A 25,136-nucleotide genomic window follows, 5' to 3' on the forward strand; every position below is an offset into this window, starting at 1 on the left:
AGAGGAATATTGGGAAGCTTTTTTCACGCAAATTAAGATGTTGACACTTGTCTTCTCCATTGTCCAGAGGCCATAACATTAAACATTAAGCCTGAAACACAGGCCTACGTAGGCTACAATTAAATCCTATATATGGGCATAGTCTGCACATAAATTCAATTATTATAAAGAAATTAAACCTTCATTGCTTATAAGTGAATATTTTTTATAAGAATATCCAATATCCTCAGTGCTAACGCCTTCTCAATTCTCGCAGAATTTAACATTTTGATACCAATCGACAACTTTCTGTGAGCCAGAGCAAATATTATCATGACATTGTAGGGCGCGCGCGCCCTTGTGTAGGTAATGGATCATTTGAAATTATAGGCATAAACAGACTGTTCTGTTACATTTTATTTCATTAAAATTCCCGTCATGATTAATCTTAAAGACCTACAATTCTAGGTTGTAATGCTAGTTTCCTGTGTATTTGGTTTATGCCTGGCTTTCTCCATGGCATATGAAATACCTTAATTTATGGATATAATTCCAAGTGCGTAATTGTACAACAACAAATGCCATGCTCGGCTGTTTTTCCAACCCTGCTTTCTGACTGATGGAATGTTTACACACCTTATTAGGGAGGGGGAAACATTATTTTTGACTGAGCTATTTTTCTCTGTAAAGACGCAGAATAACTGTGGGCACCCGAGGGGTGACTTCAGCGAGGGAAAAAGAGCCAGGCAAATGAACACTGAAAAAGTGGGTGGGTTGTACCGCCTACGTATTAGGGGAAGATCTAAACTCACAGGTCACACTGCATTCAACATCTATCTCCTCACTTCTTTACTCTAACCCTCCTGCAACATCCCACCAGTTACAACGCACCTTTTCCTAGGATACATTTCTCACAAACTCCAGTCTGAGGAACTGCATGTTTACGATTTGTGGATATCAACCATAATGTTGGGTACAGTGAAAATGGAAGGTCACGAAACGCCAGATTGGAGCAGCTATTACAATGACGCACAAGAGGTAGGCTATGTGTATTTCAGTTTTATTCGATTTGTGTATTAGAATAACAATTAGGTGCTAACTGATTTCCACGTCTTCGTTTTTGCGATGCATGTTTTCTAGCAAACTGCACTGAGTGTCCTTAAAACAATTCAAATGGCACGGTGTTGCTGTTGTTGTTTATAGAATATTGGACTCTTTTGGGCATAGACTTCACTATATGCAACCTGATGATGTATCCTAAAGAACGAGAGACGGCCAAGCACGCCGGGTGGCAGCAGTGCACATTGCAGTCACAGCAGGCCGAATGCTGACTTGAGATACTGGCACTTTAACAATAAATAAAATACCATTATACATGTGCGTAAAAATGGGATTAGGCACTGAATGTTTACCAGCCGTCATGCAACGAGATCATGGCATATGTTTATCAATGCTTGCTATTCGAAAAGAAAGTTGCAGTCAGTGGAATGTTTCCAATCAATCTTAATTCGTTTGTTCCATACCAATATTAAGATTAATACGCTTTGCTTGACCTTCTGTTTGTGCATAATAGGCCTACATAAAATGTTCATCTAAATGATTGCATTGCTTGAAAAGCAGCACAAAATGGCATTTTATACCCTAACACAATGAAACGATGTTGTTTGAGTTTGATATATATCATATAAATGGACCAGGCTGCACTGTTTTGATGCTGCTGTTTAAAAGCTCGCAAAATTAATCTCATGTTTTTTAGTCAAATCGAATGAATTAAATTCGTTAAGTTTTGAAATATTTTGTGTTTATTAACAGCCTAATATTCATAAGTATTCATTATTATTGGCTTAACATTATTACACAGTCGATTCCAGCAGAATAAAAACAAATAATAAAAAACGTAAGCACTTTGAGTGTGTGGAAGACCAATGCATTGTTGTGATCACATTTCTCTCCTGTTATTCCAGGTATATTCGCCCATGGTGAACAACGGCATGAATGCAGGACTGAGTTCCATGAACAATATGAACAGTTACATGAGTATGTCTACTAATGGAAATATGACCTCAGGTTCTTTCAATATGTCTTACGCCAACCCCGGCCTGGGAGCCGGACTAAGCCCCGGGACAATGACAGGGATGCCCCCGAGCGCGTCCAGTGCGATGAACGGAATGGGTGGAGGGGTACCGTTAATGGGCACTGCCCTTAGCCCCTCGAACATGGGCGCGATGTCGGCTCAGCAGGCTTCCATGAACGCTATGAATCCATACGCGAGCATGAGCCCTACTATGAGCCCAATGTCCTATACTCAGCCCAACCTGAACCGAGCAAGGGACAACAAGTCGTTCAGGAGAAGCTACCCACACGCAAAGCCTCCGTATTCATACATATCCCTCATAACCATGGCCATTCAGCAAGCACCAAGCAAGATGCTCACGCTTAGCGAAATCTATCAGTGGATAATGGACCTATTTCCATACTACAGACAGAACCAACAGAGGTGGCAGAACTCTATTCGCCATTCATTGTCTTTTAATGATTGCTTCATCAAAGTGTCCAGGTCACCGGATAAGCCAGGCAAAGGTTCGTACTGGGCCCTGCACCCAGATTCAGGAAATATGTTCGAGAACGGTTGTTACCTACGCAGACAAAAGCGCTTTAAATGCGAAAATAGAAAGATATCTTCAAGTAAAGGGGACGGAAGGAAAGACCAGTCCGGTTCTGGGTCGCCTTCGAGCGAGAACACCAACAGCAAGACTGGGAATGTGGACTCCAACTCCCTCTCCAACCAGTCCTCCAGCCCTCACAGCATGGACCACAGGAGCAGTGGCAGCGCCTCTGAACTAAAGAGCAGCGGGCCACCTCTCCACCCCGTGGCCAGCTCGGCCACGTCCCTGTCCTCTCTCCCTTTACCTCCGCACTCGATGGCGCACGAGTCCCATCTGCACCTAAAAGGGGATCCCCATTACTCATTCAACCACCCGTTTTCAATAAATAATTTAATGTCATCCTCAGAGCAACAGCACAAACTGGATTTGAAAGCCTACGAGCAAGCTTTGCAATACTCTTCCTACGGCTCAAGTATGTCTTCCAGTCTACCCCTCGGCAGCGCGTCCATGGTAGGCAGAGCCATGGACCCATCCGCAATAGAGGCGTCATACTATCAAGGTGTGTATTCCAGACCAGTCCTCAACACTTCTTAGTATCTTCTCATTTTTATAGTGCTCGATAAAAGGATGACAGAAAACATTGATCATATTTTTTTGCATGCACCTGGTGCATAAGGACTGTTACTTTAATGTATAAGAATGTGTATGAGTAAAATACAATAGGCCTATACTGTAAAGTGTTACCATTGAATGATTGTATATCCAGTCGTAAATCATTGCTAGTGTATTTAAAACAATTTTGAGCTTGTAAAATAATGTTGTGTTCCCCGAACTTGTAGTACCCACGATGAATATGTCCATGTGTGTTACTATGTGCATGAATGAAGGTCAATAAGGTCTCGTGGAACGCGTGAGACAGGCGAAGCGACAAACACCCGTCTGTTCCAGATAGCTTACTTTTTAAATGGATGTTGTCATTTTACGCATTGCTTTGGTTCATTTGCTAAATATCTGACAAACATATTTACAAACCGATCTTGTATAACAATCTTAAATTCCACGTGGAAATGCATTAAAAATAAAAATGTGTATTTCTTTATACATGACAACTGTATGTCTTTTGTGGTATTTTTCAAACCAGAAAATGTGTGATTTTTATGTGCAGCCTAATGTCAGCGTTTTTATCTTTCTCTGTTTGTTTTGATGTCTCTGCATGTGCTTAACTTATTTCTTGTTCATTTTCAAATAAAACAAATACGATTTATTCACTGATTGTTGGTATTTCTGATGTTAATTTTGAAGAGGCTATTCTGTGCATGAGGCGTAAAAAAGTACTATTCAATTACGCAACTGTTCCAACTTTTAACACATATCCAAATAATTCAGGAACAATATGAATTGTAACGTTTTGAGTTTAAAAATGAAGCCTTACAAAACATTTGCATTACCATTGTAAAGAGAGTGTATTAATTATATGGTCTAAAGCTTCTGTCAGAGTGACATATAGCCAGCTTTGTTGTTCAGTCTTGTAAGCTATTGCGTAAAATATTGTATCATGAATGTAACTCCATATGAAATTAGGTTATGAACCATTGATAGACACATCTAAAGTGTATTCAATATAATTGTAAAGTTCATAAATGCTAACTGTATTGATGCTCGCTTGGGTTGACGCACCGCAAGTTTTTGATCAATGAGCAAGACTAAAGCCAAATCTAACAGAAATACAGCCGCAGAGCTTTACCTCATAAAGGATTCCGGCGTGTTGTAAATGGATTTTTAACAATATCATGGAAAGACCAAAGCATCTTTTTGTAAACCGTAACCCTACATGATGCGGCTCGTGAACCTGAACAGATTTGACTTTGATCATGGTATTTTGTAGACACACATTTTGGCTGAGTAACCGTGAAATGTGTTTAATTATCATGTAATTGCCCCCCGATGCGCAAATAACATGGAGAATTGAATTGAGTGTGGTGAAAATATCGCGGAGAATTGCGGCTTTATAGGCTTATGCCATAGGCCTGTGGTCTGTGTTTTGTTTTTCATACACATTCAAGCTTACTTGTTTTAAATAAATAAAATAACATTTTAAGAAGCTATGTTCATTTAGATCATATATTAACTGTGTTTGGAACAACTGAGAAGCTTGTCTGCGAATGAGTTTCATATGCTCGAGGCTACCTTTAGCCTACTCCAGATGAACTGACATTAATATGAACAATATCTAAAAACCTAATTTTTATATACTTTCAATTGTATCTTTTTCAAATCAATTTTGGACTATAATATCCTAAATGGTGACTAATAAAATGTTTCTTGTTGGTCACTTTAAATATGGATAACATTTGGCCTATTGTTCTGCAACGATTGGATATTTTTCCCGGAAGAATTTAGGCCAACGTTAATATTGCATTTTTGTTATTTTCACCTCAAGATGATACATGATTTTGACAATAAAATGATTGCGATATATGCTATTACAGTCATTTTGCCATAATGACAGTGTTCAGTAATGAACGACAAGACTATCAAAGAGGGCATGGACCACAAATTGACACATTTAACGGAGAAACACGCTTACTCCAGATATGATCTAGATTATTTGTGAAGTCGTTTGGATCAAGGTCCCCCACCGACATTATTTGATGGGCCCATTATAACCTACTTCATAGACCTACTGTATCTGAAGGTGTACAATGTTGGAGGCAAATAATATGGTATTGACCAGTATATGCCTGGCAATAAACCTTTAAAATGGTCAGATCAACCGCAGCAGATCATCCAAAATGCACCGAGTGATTCATGTATTTATTCTCCTATATTAAAACTCTCTTGCAAAGTGTTCTTAGCAGATTCCAATAACACCATCCTCAATTTTTGGAGAAAAGGACTCCGCGTTTCCATGAGAAATGTTTGAACTTTGGACAGATCTTGTTCATTAGTTTGCCCAGCTGTTGGAAAAAGACTTTGCAGCGTGTGATCCAGTATGGAAACCACCTTGTGTCGAACGTGAAACAGCAAATAAAAACAGAGCAAACCTGTCAGTGACTTTTGTGCTTGACTCTGATTGAAATCTTTGCTATTAGGGCATACCTCAACGTTCAAACAAGAGATAACTATTCATTTGTATAGAATATCATGCATTTATGTTCGACATTTCACCTGAAAAAGGCAACGAGGTGTTTTTTTCTAGGCTAAACCGTGTATAATTTAGTGTAAGAGCATATCACATTGAAACCCATAATAGCTGTTCACTTTAGTATTTAATAGTCTAAACCAACATATCAACGCCTTTATGCCCTCATATAAGATAATATGAATTAATAACTGATGAAGGTACATTTAGTAGTAATTATATAGACATATTCTTACCCTGAAAGGGTTTATTATATACACGTCGATAATTACAATAATAAACATGTTATTATTATGATTAGGCTATTATTATTATTTATATGCCTAGTTTTCTATTGCCTTGGCGTACAGGTTATACGTGTTTTTCTACACATTCAATTTGAACTACATTATTCAAGTCGTCCAACCTTTAATAATGTGTGACATATGTTATCAGCAGGCAGTGTCCAGCATGGAGATTTCAGCAGCGCCTTGTTTTCCAACTTATGTGGCATTTCACGTTTCCCCATCAAAAGCACTGACGCTTTCTTCACCCTTATGGACAAAAATTTCGACAACAATGCGCAGACCCCTTTACTTCAAAAGCGACCATCAGCGAGCCTACCCGTAGACCTTTCTTCTCCGTCTTTTCATTCTGAGTTTAGAAAGCCACTACAGGGCCAAGGCGCTTCTAATACCTTTTGATGGGGATTGAATTAATTATCTCCAATAACACAATTGTGCTTGGCCAACGAAAAGAGCAAAGCAATACCCCTTCAGATTCAAAGACGAAAGAAAGGAGCTTTCAAAGGCCGAGGGAGAAGAGGGAGAGATCTCTATCCGAAATCAGCTTTAGAAGCAGCTGGTTTTCCATTAAAAATTATACGGAAGAAGTTTATTAGGGCTTTGTGTCCTCCTAATATACATCGACTGTCAGGTTGGTGGTCCCTCGGCCTGCCTGCCTGCTACGAGACCATGGTGTTTTGTGTCTTCATTAATCCATTTGAGGCCACACTAAGGGGACAACCCAATTGGTTGTTTTTTTTGGTTGCTCTCTTTGCAGGGTAACGGGAAAAGTTCGAACAAACAAAGGAGGATACAGAATAGTGCTATGCATCAGGTTTTGCAGAGGACGAAGACAAATGGAAGGTATTAAAAATGTATACCAGCTATCCAAATATTAAATACTAGGCTACCAGTCTGTTAAATAAAATAAGATGTGGCACTATGAACAAACAGTATTTGCTATATAAACTAAATATTAAACAATTTGACAGTCTACGGAACGCCCAAATAACCTATAGTTAAAAATGTAAACCATGCATAGTCTAACTATATCAAAAGAACAACTAACCATATTATGTATGCAACACTGTAAACAACGAGATAGCCAGGAGAATGAACTATGGCCCACTTTTTATCATTGTGCAATAGGCACATTTCTCTCCAAATGGCAGGCTTTTCACATAGGCCAAGGCTTTACAACATATGTGCTTCATGAACATTGTCATTTTATTGCCAATTAGCCTCCAGTTTCATACATTGTTACTAGAAAAGAAGGTCCACAAAGAATACATGGATGGATGGAGTGCGTTAAAGTGGAAGGAAAGACAGGACATATTTGTTGTCGTTATAGCAACAGGATCAGTCACGCTTTTCTCTGCATTTCATTCACAACTGGGCTGCCTGAACACGTTTTTAATTAAAGCGTATATAAAAAAGTTGTTTTGTACTCATTTCATCATGCGATTGGTTCTCAAAATGGGTTAATCGAGATTCCCCTTCTTTATGGTGCACCCGTGTACAATCCTTTACACCGAGACCAAGATAGTAAACTACACAGGATAAATCAAGGATCAGACTCCAAAATAACATTTCAAAATAAATATCAAATGGGCTTCTATAGGCCTAGTCAAGATATATTGACCTGAACCATAATACAAATTGAGACCTATAGGTTAGCCTACACATTAGGCATTTTATTTGTACTAGTGTGTGCGATCATCATAACAACGCGTAAATCACAATTGGAGGCGTGGCCGATTTGGGGATAACCAGGGATATCAAAAGTTTTCAGATTTCAACAAAGCGAAAGATTTTGCCTCCCTATTTAGAACAAGGCGGATTATTTGACGGAGTAACATACATTGTAGAGGACCTTGTGGGATTAAGAGTGGGGGACACCCACGTTGTGCGATCTCCACGGTTACCAGCACAGATGAAATCGACAAGCTTGTCGCTCGAGCATTATCTGAGAGGAGGGTACTCTCTACCCTACCCCTCCTGTCTTTGGACTGCAACTTGATGGCAACCGTGAATCCAACCATCCAACACAAGTTCTGATTACATAATCGATCTTGTATGGGCACACAAATCTCACCACGGGCATAGCTTTTTTTTTATAAATCGAAGGACAGCGGGAGGAATGTAGGGCTCGTTAGGGTCAACGCATCAATTTAAGAAAAATGGAACATACACGATGCGAATTTAACTGTTTGGTGTATAATCTGTAGTAAAGGTCGCTTGATCTCTTCGGCCCTCATGTTTATAAACTATTAGTATTCAAATAGGGACCACAGAGAGGTAGGACAGAGAGAGAGAGAGAGAGAGAGAGAGAGAGAGAGAGAGAGAGAGAGAGAGAGAGAGAGAGAGAGATTTTGGTGCAGGAAAATGAGAGACTGATAAATTAGCAATATATCCATGGATAGTGCCTCTCTCTTTGCATCCATCTCTAGACCACAACATCTTTTTCTCAAAGTCAGTACACGGAAAGAAAAAATGGTTCCTCAAGGGTTCTTTGCGAAGGATGGTTCTATGTGGAACCATAATGATGCAAAGAACCATTTGAGGCCTTCAAAGGTCCTTTGCAGTTCACAAAAGGGTTATTTGCTCTTTTAGTGCTAATTAAAATGTAGTGATAATTAAAATGTTGGGGCAGCAGCTCATTTGGATATTTGGGGGCATGGTTTGCTCACAGCTCTTTTTGTGCAAGTGTGAGTCAGTGTCATTCCAGTTTCCATTCAAACAATGCAGTCAATCCACAGCCATACACTGCCAGAAATCAGTTGATGACAAGACTTAGACAAGTTGTAAATGCAAACAATTACTGATATTGTATCATATAATAGCACTCACAGCTTTCCAGGAAAACAACAATTCCAATTAGACTAGTTTGGATTTCTCCCTGACCAATTTGGCTGCCATTTTCACACCGTTGTGGAACTTTGAGGGTTTATGACATAGCCCCTCCAATAATTTAACAGGATCTCTATGCATTAAGAACAGTTGACTAAATCAGTAGTTCTCAATTCTCTACTCAGGGAGCCCCAGCTGTTCCAGAGCTACCACACCTAATTCAACTTGTCAATTAACACAATAATAACACCTACAGAATGTTAACAATATAATATGGCTGATCAGAATAACAAAGCCTGTATGGTTCTTCAAAAGGATCCACAAATAACCTTTGAGATTGAGAAATGTTTTGTATAGAACCATTCTCCATAAAGGTTCTATAAAGAACCATACAAAAGGGCGCAATATAGCCCTAAAAAGGGTTATAACCATAGCAGAACCCTTTTTTTTGGTGCGATATATGACCTTTTTTGAATGGTTCTTTATAGAAACTTAGGAAAGTGTTCTTTATAGCACCATACAGGTTCCTTTTAGAACCATATGATCATGGTTCTTTATAGACCTTTAAAAAATGGTTCAATATAGCCCCAAAAAGGGATCCACTATGGTTGAAAGCAAAACAACCCTTATGTGGTACTATATAGAACCATTTGTTTTTAGTGTGCAATGCCTTTGTCAAAATCTGGCCAATTAGGATATGACAATAGCCAAAATAATAGTGCTACGGACAAAATACAAATGTATTAAAATAAAGAGATTTAAAGCTCTGCTTAAAATGTAATTCTATAAAGCCTAGAAAGAAGTTCAAGTTCCATGAAATGGATATGCATGGACTACTGGAGTTACAAAAATATACCCCTCTCTATATACTTTGACCTACTTTGAATACTTCTAAAAACTTAATATTGCTTCATGAAACCTTTAGTCAGCGAGAGAACAAATACGACAGTTGTGTAATTTAGAGAGTTTTGTCATATGGATCTTACAAAATGAATATCAGAGGTAGTGGGTTTATTTTTTTTTTACTCTTTAAGACCTGTTCTAAATTAGCACACTTTGAGAGCTGAACCTTATATACACAGAAGTGTTAAAAAAGACAGGTTTATCTTCAAATAGAAGTTTATATCAATCCATAGGGATATAATGGTCGTGACTCAGTTGAGAAAGTACTTTATAAAAATGAAGAAAAAAAGTCCAGAGAATAAAACAAAATTTTTAGTGGCCGACTAATAATGTCACACCTTTTGTCTTTGAGTAGAGTAAATAGTGTTGAGTTACCAGATTAAAGGATGAAGCATATTTTTATCAGTTGTTTATATGTTTTATTTCATACAATACTCACACCATAAAATGTCCATAAACTATCACAGCAATACTAACTTTATAATACAACAGATGCAAGAATACAGGAAGTTGACAGGTGATGTTCTTCAAATCATAAATGCCATGACTGATTTGATTTGAGAGCATCATGGAGTTGACTATATAAATCACAGTTATTTGGCCCGCGGCAGCATCGACGCCGAATCCAGGCAGCACCAGCAACCTTTACAATACAGCACTAACCTTTTCAATGAAATACTGTATATGTCAGGACACTGTATTGATCTGGGATATCAAAGAGAATACATATTTTATCAATAAAAGTAAGGCACACAGGCATCTCCCTTGTAACAGAGATAGGCAGCAACACAGGCAGCAACACACAATTTAGTTGATGACAAAACAAATGTAACATGATTTTTAGTAAGGTAAAATGTAGAATTTAAGAAAGAAAGAGGGAAAAAGAGAGTGGGCAGCAACAAACCAACAACCCAAGTGGTTAAACAGTTTACGATTCAGTTTGAGCCCAGCCTGGAATGAGGCTTTGGAGTGCTGCACTTCTTACAACTGTTTGCCCAGTTAAGGCTTGGGTGTGTTTACACAGCGTTAAACACAACAGCCCGGGTCTGGGCAGGCAGGGAGGCAGCCTGGACACCAGATGTGGCCGTTCGACTGGACAGTCGCTCAGGCTGCTCCAGTTCGGGCAGAGCAGACAGGGGCTGCATCACAAATGGCACCCTATTGCCTTCACTATTTTTGGCATATAGGGATGTAGGGCACTGGTCAAAAGTAGTGCACTTTATAGGGAATAGGGTGCCATTCAGGACAGAGCCAGGAACTGAGTGGACTCACTGTTGCTTCCCCCGACGTAGTCTCAGTCAGATGACTGTCCGGACGCTGCCTGTCCCCACCTTCTTCCTCAGCACCTCCACCAGCCGCTCCAACCTGCACGGTGACAGAGAATAACATTCATTGTAATACATGGGTTTAATATAGTGCTCTTTAATGACCTTTAATGACATGTAGAGGAACCCCAAATATAGGGATGGGGAGGAAGAGAGGGAGACAGGGGAGGAAGAGGGGAAGGGAGGAGGGGGAGTAATAATGGGGAGATAGGGTGAGGAAGAGGGGTAGAGAAAGATGAAGAGAGGGTGTGGGGAATGAATGCACCTCTCCTGGTGCAGTGGTGCCCAGCACACCCTAACTAACACAAGGATACACTTGTTACAAGGCAGACCGGGGGTAGGATATAGATGCTTCTTTAAGTGGTAGTCAGACCAAACCAACTGTACAAATCATTGAAATACACTGATCTCTCTCTCTCTCTCTCTCTCTCTCTCATATATGTAGTGTTTTTCCTGGCAGAGAGGCAGGACAATAATGGTGTCCTTATGGCTGAAAAGAAAAGCAAATGATTCCCTGACAGGATGAAAATCACAGTGAATTGATGGGCGGGTGAGAGACAGGAGAGGAATGCTTTTGGAGCGAGAGGCTGGGTGAGAGAGGGAGGAAACAGCACATTGCTTTTTTGGCTCTCTGGAAACATTATGGGTCTGCTACTGAAATACGGATGTGATTTTACACATGTTTATTGGCGGGTTGTACTTTTCTTTTCTTTTTACCAGAGTCAATATTAATATTCCTAGCTATTTAGTTAAAAAGCATCCAACTGGAATTATGTTATGGTCAAATATGTAGGGAAATTGGCTTTGACTAAAGAATATTTTGTGTATTTTCAAATTAGGAACATTTCACAGATTTCACACATATCTCGTTCAATGATAATATAAACTCAGCAAAAAAAGAAATCAACTACGTTGATTTTCAGCAAATTTAACATGTGTAAATATTTGTATGAACATAACAAGATTCAACAACTGAGACATAAATTGAACAAGTTCCACAGACATGTGACTAACAGAAATAGAATAATGTGTCTCTGAACAAAGGGGGGGTCAAAATCAAAAGTAACAGTCAGTATCTGGTGTGGCCACCAGCTGCATTAAGTACTGCTTGCATCTCCTCCTCATGGACTGTACCAGATGTGCTAGTTCTTGCTGTGAGATGTTACCCCACTCTTCCATCAAGGCACCTGCAAGTTCCCAGACATTTCTGGGGGGAATGGCCCTAGCCCTCACCCGCCGATCCAACAGGTCCCAGACGTGCTCAATGGGATTGAGATCCGGGCTCTTCGCTGGCCATGGCATTCCTGTCTTGCAGGAAATCATGCAAAGAACGAGCAGTATGGCTGGTTCCATTGTCATGCTGGAGGGTCATGTCAGGATGAGCCTGCAGGAAGAGTACCACATGAGGGAGGAGGATGTCTTCCCTGTAACGCACAGAGTTGAGATTGCCTGCAATGACAACCAGCTCAGTCCGATGACTGCCCCAGACCATGACGGACCCTCCACCTCCAAATCGATCCCGCTTCAGAGTACAGGCCTCGGTGAAGAGCATGGTGCTAAGTAGGAGGAAATTAACTAGATTACATGTAGCAAAAATTGCCCTTCAATCATGAAGGACACAAGCACATCGTGACAAGTGAAAAAAATGTGAAAAGAAATGTCTTTTAATAATTGATGAAGCAATGGAAGTTTTCTTCCAAGTGCAAACATTCTTCTTCCATAGAATTCAAAACTTTGGGAGCACTTAGACAGGGAAAATCTCCAACTGTGAATGAAATTAGAATAGAAAGCCGGGACTGAACCCCAGCATAGAGCAGGCTTTTTGTTATAGAGTGAGGATTTGAAGCGCTTTCCATGAAAATCTTATCCCCGTCCTCCCCGTGACATCACTGATACGGAAATAATAAACTTGACACAAGTGGAAAGGCTACACTGCTCCTGTATTGTAATAGTTGCAAAAAAAATCATTTTCACTTAGATTTTTCATATATAACGTAACAAAAATCACAAGTTAAATCTTTAGTCATTGTAGTTATTAAAACAACTAACTAATCATGTGCAGTCTATTATATCAAAGGGTAGCCCAGTGGTTAGAGCATTGGACTAGTAACTGAAAGGTTGCAAGGTTGCAAGTTCAAATCCCCGAGCTGACAAGGTACAAAATCTGTCGTTCTGCCCCTGAACAGGCAGTTAACCCACTGTTCCAAGGCCGTCATTGAAAATAAGAATTTGTTCTTAACTGACTTGCCTAGTTAAATAAAGGTAAAATAAAAAAGTAAAACAATGTAACCTTGACTTGTAAGGTGGGGGAGTGGATGTTGATGAAGTATTCTTAAATTCCTGATACTGTGCATGTGCCATGCACGCACACACCCTGAAATAACAAACCCTTTTACACAAGGAGGGACAAGGAAGAAAGACCCATCGCTGATATTTTTGAGGGAGTGCGGTCTTCTCATCTTTGAAGCACGGTGCACTAGTTGTTTTCCCTCAGCAGCTCAGTTGTAATGATCTGATAAGAGCCTGAGGGTGCGTCAAAATGATCTCTCCTTTCCCCCAAAGTGTGCACTGGTTCACTTCCCTTCATGGATTTGAAAAGAAATGACTGGTATATGGAAACTCCCTCTAGCTCATACAAATACTCAATTTGTGGGGGGTAGTGAACGAGGCCACACTTCAGCAGGATGGAGAGATTATTGGGACTCAACCAGAGAATTGCGCTGCCTGCGAGACTGTCTAAGCTGTGACCTGCCAATCTGCTTTGCCAAGGGTTTTTACCGACTGGCTGGTAATCAGGCAGCATCTGGGAGTGGTCTGACCCAGGTATTGTCTGTCCGGAAGTCATTCTCCATCTGTTTTCCTCAACATGGCGAGTCATCGCCACCGCAAACCTGTGTTTATTTATGCGTGGTGAGGATGACACGGCGACTAGCGCTGTGTGTAACATCAGCTTGCTGTGGAGGAGAGATCAACATATTAGCAATGGGGAGAGAAAATAAGGCCAAGAGGATTGCTAATGTTTAAGAAAGGTCCAAGTCACAAAGGCCATGCAAACACTCCAGCCACTGAATGTACAGGCCACGCACACAGGCCAACACTCACTGATACACACAGGCAAACACGGCCCACCTAACTAGTTAACATGAACACGAGGCAAGAAATCCCTCCCCTCCCCCCTCAAACACACACAAACACACACACACCTTGTCCCCCTTGTGTGTAAATGGTGCAGCCCCTCGTTGCATTTTTAAATATATGCATTAGCCTCTCTGTCACGTTTAGACAGTTCCAGCTAGTGTGTGTCTCTGTCCAAGGTGTACTGGTGGGGATTTGGAACAACACTGTTTACCAAGGGTGGCCAGTAAACCCAAACACACACGCCAGGGAGCAGCCAGAGAAAACATAAATCCTGATTAAGAATTCAGTGTCGCAAAACCAACAATTATAGCTGGAATAAGATGGAGTAAACACGCAGCTCTTCGCAATCATTCTAAACAACGCCGAATCAGACTCTTCTTGCAATAGAGCAGTAAAATATAAGCTACCAGTGTTTCAGTAGAGTGTGCAATGTACTGGATGGATGGTGCACTTGTTCGTATTTATCAAGGTTTTAAAGCTCAGAAAGTGTTTAAACAATACATATACAGTATATAATCAATAATTAATACAGTTACACATGGCATCGAAAATGCAATGTTCAACAGTTACAAAGATGAATCATAAGAAAGTTACATAACACCAACTCAAGTTTGAGGTCACATAGACGAGTTGAGTATCTGGAGCATTAGCAGTTTCGATTACAGGCTCAAAATGGCCAGAAACAAAGCCCTTTCTTCTGAAACTCATCAGTCATTCTTGTTCTGTGAAATGAAGGCTATGAGAGAAATTGCCAAGAAACAAAAGATCTCGTACAACGTTGTGGACTACTCCCTTCACAGAACAGCACAAACTGGCTCTAACCAGAATAGAAAGAGGAGTGGGAGGCCCCGGTGCACAACTGAGCAAGAGGACAAGTACATTAGAGTGTCTAGTTTGAGAAACAGACGCCTCAGAAGTCCTAGACAATAATAGACTGATGAGTTTCAGAAGAAAGGGCTTTGTTTCTGGCCATTTTGAGTCTGTAATCGAACCCACAAATGCTGATGCTCCAGATACTCAACTAGTCTAAAGAAGGCCAGTTTTATTGCTTCTTTAATCAGGACAACAGTTTTCAGCTGTGCTAACATAATTGCAAAATGATTTCTAATGATAAATTAGCCTTTTAAAATCATAAACTTGGATTAGCTAACACAATGTGCCATTGGAACACAGGAGTGAGGGTTGCTGATAATGGGCTTCTGTACGCCTATGTAGATATTCCATAAACAATCTGCCGTTTCCAGCTACAATAGTCATTTACTACATTAACAATGTCTACACTGTATTTCCGATCAATTTGATGCTATTTTTATACACTTGCAAAAACATCTAAAAACCTGTTTTCGCTTTGTCATTATGGGGTAGTGTGTAGTAGATTGATGAGGACATTTAAAAATAAAATAAAAATCATTTTAGAATAAGGCTGTAACGTAAAAAAAAAGGCTCCTACTTTCCGAATGCACTGTAGAGCAGCAAAGGCTCTGAGATATGATGATGATGATGAAAGAGGGAGAGAAAGACAGCAGTAAGTAGCGTGCCCGTAACTAGCGGGCGAGGACCACCACCTCCCGATGAAAAGGGTCTTTGTGTCCTTTCGTCTCCTCCATGGCCAATTTTGATTCAGCAGGCAGCTTCAGATAGGTCATTAGACATTCTGCTCAGCCCCTCCATCAATGGAGCTGCAAGACAGTCAGCCCCCGGCACTCAGGTGCCACATTCTGGGCCGCCTCTCCGTTTCCTCTGGCAAGCCGTGTCCTCTAGGGGGTGATGAGGGGTGAGGGGGGAGAGAGCGAGGTAACTCGGCTCCTCGTGCATTCTTCTCACAGCCGTGCGACGGGGCCCTCGTCAGCGCTGCTTCCCACTGACTCCCACACCACCACAACCCAAATGGTGCCCTATTTCCCTATATAATGAGCTTCTTTTGACTTGAGCCCTAGTGCACTATAGAGAATAGGGTGCCATCTGGGATGCATCCCAGCAGGACCAGGGCCATCCATCTGGGGGTCAGTTAACGGTCGAGTGTGACTGTCTTCTGATGCTGCTGCTGCTCATCCTTGGCCTGGGCCGCAGTCTCTACCCATCCTCCACACCTTGACACATCTAACCCCCCTGACAGGCCTCTTTCTGGGAAAGGATCTGACTGAAAGATGTCCCAGTCCCAGACCATGCTCTGAAATTGTTAACACTACCTTGTTGGCCTACACTAGGAACCAGTAGTCAAAAAAAAAATCCATAAAAGTGCAGAACATCAGTAACAGTACCAGTTCAGTGCACGCAAAGTAATTGCTAGCTGCAGTTTTCCAAACTATTCCCAGTCTGCACACTGCAAGAGCAGTTGAGCCAGTGGACTGAAAATGTTGCCTTCATTCGGGAAGTGTGAGTTAGTTTTTACATTTAGAGTGAAGGTTGTAGAAGACACTGTGTGATCTTCCAAGCATAATGGAGGCCCTCCAGTGAGGATCGTTTAAATACAATACCAACCAGAATCCCCTCTTTTCTCCCTCCCAATCTGAGGGGTGTGGGGGGGAAGCCTTTCAGCTTTCCCAGTGCTGAGAACTGTCACCCCCCCATCACCATCCCCCCTGTTAATTCACCAGGCAAATAGATGAGCAGGGCGACTGCTGTTTGTTTAGCGGGGAGCGGGTGGCCCCAGTGTGACTGTGGGAGGATGCAGGAGCAGCAGAGATCAGGCTGGGACTGAGAAGAGAAGGCCTCCCAGACAACTAGTAACCAACTATCCTTCAGCATGGACACCCCTAGCACAAGTCAAGAGGGTGGGGTGGGGGTAGGGTGCAGCAGGAGTCATGGGGGGGCGAGAAGGATTTGGGGATGGGAAGGGTGGGGAATCTGTTGCAGGGGCTAGGGAGGAGCATGCGTTTACCAAATTCTTGTCATGGGGCAACATGGCGGGGGTTAAAAAAACGTGTCTATATTAAGTGAAACTAAATTGGCGGTGGTGGATTTGACCTTCATTTTCAGATGTCGAGAAAGTACATTTGATTTAGTAGCAGTTTTTCATGGGCTAGTCATTACTGAGGGGTCTGTAAAACCACAGTTGTACTCTAGTTAGCTACTCACTTCTGTACTTTCTCGTTGGCCTCCCTCGCTGTCTCTTGGGAGTGTTGTAGCTGGGCCTGGGTGTTCTGGTGCTCTGAGGCCATTCTCTGGAGCTGAGCCAGGAGTGGCTGCTGGTGGGGGGGACTGACCAGACCAGAGGGGGCTTCCCTGGGCTGGAGGGGCTTGGTCTGGAGGGTCTGGGATGGAGAGCTGAGATATGAGGCTCCTTGCTCTTTCTGACTGGTGGCCCCTAACTCACACTGGGCTTGGTGCAAGCTGTAGGGAGAGATAAGATGAATTAAATGAGATGATACTTAATTGCAGTGGTGTAAAGTACTTACGTAAAAATACTTCAAAGTACTACTTAAGTCGTTTTTTATCTGTACTTTACAATTTATATTTTTGACTACTTTTACTTCACAACATTCCTAAAGAAAATAATGTACTTTTTACTCCACTACATTTTCAATTCTTAGCAGGACAGGAAAGTGGTCCAATTCACTCACTTATCAACAGAATATCCCTGGTCATCCCTACTGCCTCTGATCTGGAGGACTCACTAAACACAAATGCTTCGTCTGGTTTTCTTATTATAAGCTATTTGAATTATTTATACTTTTAGTTTTGATACTTAAATATATTTAAAACCAAATACTTTTAGACTTTTACTCAAGTGGTATTTTTCTGCGTGACTTTCACTTAAGTCATTTTCTATGAAGGCATCTTTAATTTTACTAAAGTATGACAATTGGATACTTTTCACACCACTGCTTAATTGAATTCTCCCTGGCGTCACAATAATCCATCATCACACAGATACTAAAATGTATCTATAAATGTAACTATGAACGCCAGCACATCACCAGCAACATACTGGTACTTCAGGAAGCTACAGGGTGTCAGCTAACAACAATAGCGTTAGGACTGTTATCAAGGCACTCTGAAAAAAGCAGTTCTCATTATATTTGATTGACACATTGATATGATCCTTTGGCTTTGAATTCGGTGGGAGGAAAATATTTGTACATGCTGGGTCGCCTGAACACCAAAGAGGCACAACTACTGGAAACAACCTCAGCTACAACAAGTACAGCAAAGGAAGGATGAGAAGTCGCTGCAATGATACAATAGCTGTTCTTGTAGCTTGAAAGTGCAGTACAGGGATGATGCACTGAACAGGCTTCCAACCAACAAGTCTCCTTTCCTCTACACTTCTGACTTTGCAGTCAGAGTGCAGCTGGACACATTCCTAACACAAACAGACAGAAACTTGACCTTAACCAATGAAAGCATGCCTGCAGTTTAACTGACAGTAGGGAACGTTATTCTGTATTAACACCCCGTGGCAAAGAGACACGTTTAATATTCAAACGCTATGTCACTACATGAGACAATATCTGGAGGCAATAATGCAGCAGAATGTCAGTGGAATATATTACCGTACATTACTGACGGGACTGACTGACTGAAAGCATCAAACGAGTGTGACCGAGTGTGTGTGTGTGTGTGCGACTGAGAGCATCAAACTGGTTGAGACATAGGAGCGCAAGGTGAAAGCAGACAGGTGTTTCCAATGAGATGAGAGAATCTCTCAAATAAAGAGAGAGAAAGCAGCTCTCAAATAGAGAACGATTGAGGTAAACACTACATCGGTGTGGTTATATTATCAATAGAGCTTGGTAGGGTGGTAGGGTACTCTTCACCTTAGTAAAGGGCTGACAAAACCCATGATCTATTGGGAAGGAGAGGAAACCAAACATTTCCCATTGACCCCAACTCTGTATACATTCCAAATGGTCCCTTACCTGGGATGCATACATAGTCAGAGTTGGGGTCAATGGGTCAAAAGTACTATATAGGGATTTTTTTATTTTTTATTTCAACTTTATTTTAACAAGGCAAGCCAGTTAAGAACTAATTCTTATTTACAATGACGGCCTATACCGGCCAAACTCGGACGACGTTGGGTCAATTGCACGCCGCCCTATGGGACTCCCAATCACGGCCGGTTGTGATAAAGCCTGGATTCGAACCAAGGTGTCTGTAGTGACGCCTCTAGTACTGAGATGCAGTGCCTTAGACCGCTGCGCCACTCAGGAGCCCAACTAGGATCAAGGAGCCATTTGGGACAAATCCTATTACAGATGTATTACTCCATTCTTCACTCGATTACAGTACAGGAACAATACCCTTGCCCGTCACCAGTTCAGTTATTAACCCAAACCAATTCCAATGCATATTTTTGGACAATCCCACAAGAATGTGTCCAATCAATTGAAAAAATATATTTGAAAAATATGTCTCACTGGCAATATGATTAAAAATGAGATTGGATAATGAGGCTCTCACTCTCTCCTCTCCAAAGACCAATATGTGATCCTTAATTCAGCAAGAGTTTCAAGTCACTGTTATTGACGCACAGAGATAAAATAGAAATAATAATCATCAACATCATTGAACAATCTGGTGAAGGCCATTGGATGACACAATCCTTGACTTGCAATATAACATAGTATGCAATAACCCCGGGCATTCCACTTCTATAAATGAAAGATTTATATGATATATTTTCCACAACTTGCTTGATTAAAAAAAATCACTGTACCTCAGAGTTAAATATCAATTCAAAGCTAAACATTAAAACAACCCCATTCATTGAAGGGGCAGGTAACTAGCTAGGTCAAGGCTCTACAACCCTGTTCGTGGAGAGCTACTCTCCTATAATGTTTTCACTCCAACCCCAGTCGTAACTAACCTGATTCAGCTTCTCAACTAGCTAATTATTACAATCAGGTGCGCTAGATTAGTGTTGGAGTGAAAACCTACAGGACAGTAGTTCTCCAGGAACAGGGTTGGAGAGCCCTGAGCTAGGTAATACGGTTTTTGTCAGATAAAAATACCCTTTCTATCCTCCATTAGCTCTATGAGCGACATTATAGTCAGTTGTCCACTGACGGCTGACAATCTAATCTAGATTAATGACCAGAGGTTTCTGCTGCCATTCCAGGTAGGCGTGTGGACATAGCTTTAAAATCATATCAGTCATTCTGGCCTGTAATGAGTTTCAGAGGGGGAAGATGAAGCTCCTGTTTAATGCTTCCTCTTGTTTTTCAGAGCTGAGGGTAATCAATTCAGCTGTGCTATTGATAGCTATTGGAAGTGATGTAAAGTTTGTGTGCTTTGTTTAATTAAATGTAAACATATTGGGTCTGAAGGTCCGATGACAGTGACAAACAAGGACAGAGGAGGGAGGGGGAGTGTTGCTTAAATATGGATTATCTTATCTGACCCTGGCAACCGCGCCTCGACCCCCCCCCCAGCTACACTATACCCCTCCCTTTACAACACACATGGAAACCAATCAACAGGAAAGAGAAACATTGTCCTCAAACTGTTCACTTTCATTTCCTGGTAGAGCGTAAGAGCGAACGAAGCAGGGAGAGAGAATGGAGGGGGAGATTCTGAATTGGGCAAAATATCTGTCTTCTCCTCGACTCCTCTGTGACCCGGAAACCGATAAGTGGTCGAAGAGAGTGTCAATTCGTTAGTAGGCAAACATAGGAGTCTGCTCCCCTCCTTAATTACCTACTTCGGCAGAGGATGCACGAGAGCATCCTCGCGCTTCAGAAGTGTTTTCAAATCCGCCAGCCCACCTTTGAATAAGTTGTTGTTCACACACATTTAAAAACAATACGCTACTTATCATTCTATCTGTAAAATGTATTGCACAACTAGCGACATTTGTTTTGATCAATTCACAAACGTTATTATGGGATTTCATCCCTGTAAACGTCAGTTGCCCGGTGACACGTGAGTGGAGGAGTCTCATTTCATGCAATGAAACCTTTCCTCTCCTCGCCTCCACTCCTCGATGACCTTTCTCAAAAAGGGGCAAGGAGAGGACGGAGGACAATTGAGATTCTCCCAGGGAGACACAGAGAGCTACCTATAGAGAGAGAGAGAGAGAGAGAGAGAGAGAGAGAGAGAGAGAAAGAGAGAGAGAGAGAGAGAGAGAGAGAGAGAGAGAGAGAGAGAGAGAGAGAGAGAGAGAGAGAGAGAGAGAGAGAGAGAGAGAGAGAGAGAGAGAGAGAGAGAGAGAGAGAGAGAGAGAGAGAGAGAGAGAGAGAGAGAGAGAGAGAGAGAGAGAGAGAGAGAGAGAGAGAGAGAGAGAGGTTAAAGGAGACCACAAACCAGATGAGAGGTCATTTGAAGTTGTGTTTCTAACTGAAATCTGCTACTGGGATCACATTAAAGTAAAATGAGGGGATTTTAGCACCAATATTTAATAGTGCTGACATCTTCCATGGGAAGTAGTCCTTGGAAAAACAACAACAAAAGCACAAGGCCATTGCATGTACTGTACTGTTAGAGCTGATCACGTTCCATTCACGAGGACGAGTGTCCGTTTAATCTAGCTAGAAAGGTCCTGTTGTAACTGATCTGATCACATTTCATCCATCTGTGTTTCATCCAAATACCTAAGCTGGAGTGAGAAATAGGTCTAGTAAGCGCCCCATGACTTTCTTGTCATGAAGTACAGTATTTACAACAAGTTCCGCTCCAGATTCCTCATTCTTATCTCCCCACCTGCTCTTGTGCGTCTGTGTCTATCTATAGGATGCTCATGACTATTCACTCTGTGTTTCTGAACATGGTGGCTTTCTGCTCCAGTTTCTGCCAGTGACCCACAGAACAGTTTGCAACGCAGAACAGTTTGCAATGCAGAACAGTTAGCCATTAAGTCCCCCAATCAGATAACACAGCACAGACGCTAGAGCTCAACGAACCTGCCCTCCAATTCTAGAGTTGGGGTATGTCACAAATGGCACCCTATTCCCTCTATGGTGTGCTACTTTGACTAGAGCCCTATGAGCCCCGGTCAAAAGCAGTGCACTATATAAGGGTGTAGGGTGCCATTTTAGGATGTATGTATGGTTAATGGTTAGTGTGGAGGGGGATTGTTAAGGGCTGGGTATGTAAAATGCCATTTAATAGAGACTTATCTCTCTGGGCTCTAAACAAATAAACCACAAGGTCAGCAGAGAGAGCCTGGTCACAGACCTCTCCTGTTACCAGACAGGTACACCAGGTACTGGACAGGATAACGTTTGTGTCACCTACCTCTGAGAGGCAGCCAGGTCACCTCACCTTTTATGACACATGTACAGTATCCCAAGCCAAACCACATTAACTGGGAGTATAGCCACCTTCCGTACCTTGGCTCTAGACTGGTCCCAGATCTGTTTATGCTGTATAGCCAACTACTATGGTCGTTGTCATGTTTGGCATGACAATATGTTAAAGACCATAGCAGTTGGCAAGACAGCACAAACAGATCTGGGACCAGGATATCTTGGCTCCTAGTACCATATAAATAAATCACAGTGAGACACTCTCAGCACTGGGAGGAGTGTCCATGCTGTTTATACTGGCTTGTTCCTAAATAACGCGTTTCTATCATCTGCCTACGATATAGGAACACAAACCAATTTCGGTTTGAGGTTCGAGAGTTTGCCAGGGTGCTGCTGTGCGTTTTGAATTACTTCCTCCGTTTCTATCTCGATGGAGTTTAGCTTGCTCGGAGGGCTCCCAGACAATCCGCCAAATGTATTGGGCAGCACAGACTGATAAGGAAGGGCTAACCCTGAGTCTGAGGCAATGGTTCACTTTTCCTTGCTGTTACTCAGTCAGGCTTGATGGTGATGTACGTTATGTATCACTTTAAAATTAACCTAAATTGCCCCGTGAAAGGGGAAATTCAGCAACTCCCGAGGGACAGTGGAAGTTGATCAAAATACTTCTTTACTGTTAAAGCCAATGTGCAGCCTTCATCGGGGTTTTGTGCAGATTTGAACGTATATAGTGAAGCCCCAGTAGGAAACTCCAGGCAGCCTGTCTTGTTTCCGTCTGCTAGCCAAGCAAATGACTATTGAGTTTTTAGGTGTTAAAGTGCGACCCACTCAGCCTCCGTTATAATCAGCCTTCCCCAGGGAGCCGTCTGTCTGTCCGGAGTGTTAATACGTGTCCTGCTTGCTCTGACTAACTCCCTCCAGCAGCCTTGGGTTCAGTCCCAAATGGCACCCTATTCCCCTATGTAGTGCACTACTTTTGACCAGACTCATAGGTCTCCGGTTAAAAGTAGTGCACTATGTAGGTAATAGGGTGGCATTTAGGACACATTTGGAACACAGCCCTGGTCTGGCTAGGTCTCAAACAAAGCACCGGCCGTCTCCCCTCTCCCTCAGCCCACCGCCCCCAGCACCTCCAACGTCAACCCTTTAAAACAACTGGCCCCCATCGGCTAGTACATTTCTCCCTATTTTTGCTTTTTACCAACAGGGGTTTCTCTGAACATGGAACCCCATAATGTGAGTCTGTGTTTTGACTGGGTAGGCTGGCCGGTCGCTAGCGTTTTGGCCCCTTCTCTTCTTCTTTATTTTTATTTGACGTCTGCTGCCTCCCTTTCATATGATTGGGTGTGTTGTTATCCTGGGGACACAATGGAGAGGGCCAGTGAATCCTCAGAGCAAACAGACACACATAGCCGGGCCATCTTCTCTTCTGGGCTTTGTTGGGCCTCGAAGGCTGGTTCCCCACATAAAGGTCTAGCACCACAGGACCAGTACAAGACCCACTCTTCTATCTCGCGCTTTCTTTCTCTAGTTTTCACACGAAACAAATTGTCTGAGAAGAGGAGAAAACAATGTTGTCCTCAGTGTCCTAGGAGTAAAGCCATGGTGAGGTGGGGGGGGCTTCAGAAAATCCTACTAGTGTTCTCATAGAGCCTCTTCCCATTTACTACACTTCTGGTAAAAATACCGTCGGCTACACATATTACTCAAATGTAAACTTGCGTGCTTGCTACGTCTTGCCTACGACCCCAGACAGTTGCCCCCTTAGAGCAGGGCAGTGTGAACAAAATTGTCACGGTGAGCCAACATTCTTACAGTATAAATGGTAATAGCAGAGAAATGTTTTTTTAAACAACTTAAATCTATAGACATTTTCCTAATATTTGAAACTTTATTAAGTTCCTGCCTGAAATTGTAGTAACAGCCTGTGACATTCTGAAAATGTCACATTAGCTGCCGGCTGCACTGAGCCAAATAAAACAATGGAAGCCCATCCCCAAAAACATGTCAAATGTAGTCCCCCCCTTAATTTTTAACATTGTGTGGTGATTTCAGAGGTGGGGGGAGGGAATTGTTTTCCAGGGGCCCAGAGTTTTTCCTGATAGCCAACTTCAGACTCAAGTTGCAGTGTACAACAGTAATAAATCAGCTATAAAAAACGGTTTTATATGGGCCTATGCAGGGTTGCATCGTATAGGCCTTTGCATCTGTAATTAAAAATATACTCATACAGTATGTCACCACTATTGTGTTAATTGATTAATTCAAGTCAATAATATTGATTCAAAAGGCCGAGGTAGCCTAGCCACCTGAAGTGTGAATATAAACCAAATTTGATCACATTCACATCTTCTCAGAATACAAATAAATGGGCCTATTTTAGGCTATAAATACATACTGTAGCTTGGGCTATAAAAACATGATGCTACATTTCCCCTGGCCCCCATGTGATCAGAGTACATAGGTGTTTCTAAGCTACCTGGAGCTGTGGTTGTTTTAGTAGTCTACAGTTGATCAGACTGAAGCACAGACCAATTGTGCACATTTACAAATCATTAACATTTTCTTTTTTTGTGGCTGGTATGGGCTTCCATATAAAACAGCTTATTGTGGTGAATTCACTCATACCCGCATTTTCAATCGCAATTTGCTTTTACCATATGTAATGATTTGCATGATATTGATGAAAATATATCATTTGTGATAGGCTAACATTACTTGATGAAGACACGCCCTTATAG

The 25,136-nt window shown here is 41.8% G+C and overlaps 2 protein-coding genes across 4 annotated transcripts in view; one reads left to right on the forward strand and one right to left on the reverse strand.

Annotated features, from left to right (window-relative positions):
• Positions 1–798: 798 nt before the first annotated feature.
• On the forward strand, positions 799–3,857 carry foxa1 (forkhead box A1). Its single transcript, XM_035743326.2, has 2 exons — positions 799–1,017; positions 1,944–3,857. Exons 1-2 carry the CDS (start codon positions 946–948, stop codon positions 3,177–3,179), a joined length of 1,308 nt encoding a protein of 435 aa, XP_035599219.1. The 5' UTR covers positions 799–945; the 3' UTR covers positions 3,180–3,857.
• Positions 3,858–10,145: 6,288 nt separating this feature from the next.
• Positions 10,146–25,136, reverse strand: part of mipol1 (mirror-image polydactyly 1) — a 77,719-nt gene continuing 62,728 nt past the window's right edge. For all 3 annotated transcript variants that reach the window (XM_035743329.2, XM_035743328.2, XM_035743327.2), the window contains 2 exons: positions 17,285–17,539; positions 10,146–11,108 (listed from right to left, as the gene is read on the reverse strand). In XM_035743329.2, coding sequence (XP_035599222.2) covers positions 11,042–11,108; positions 17,285–17,539 — 322 coding nt within the window. In that variant the 3' untranslated portion in view covers positions 10,146–11,041. The remainder of the gene's footprint in view (positions 11,109–17,284; positions 17,540–25,136) is intronic.

This window comes from Oncorhynchus keta, chromosome 29 (assembly GCF_023373465.1).
Source record: "Oncorhynchus keta strain PuntledgeMale-10-30-2019 chromosome 29, Oket_V2, whole genome shotgun sequence".
Lineage (NCBI taxonomy): Eukaryota > Metazoa > Chordata > Actinopteri > Salmoniformes > Salmonidae > Oncorhynchus > Oncorhynchus keta.

Excerpts from the sequence above, each read along its gene's own strand:
- foxa1 (XM_035743326.2), top strand. The coding sequence starts at position 946 with ATGTTGGGTACAGTGAAAATGGAAGGTCACGAAACGCCAGATTGGAGC. Across the intron at positions 1,018-1,943 it reads ATTACAATGACGCACAAGAG|GTATATTCGCCCATGGTGAA; the intron begins GTAGGCTATGTG and ends CTGTTATTCCAG.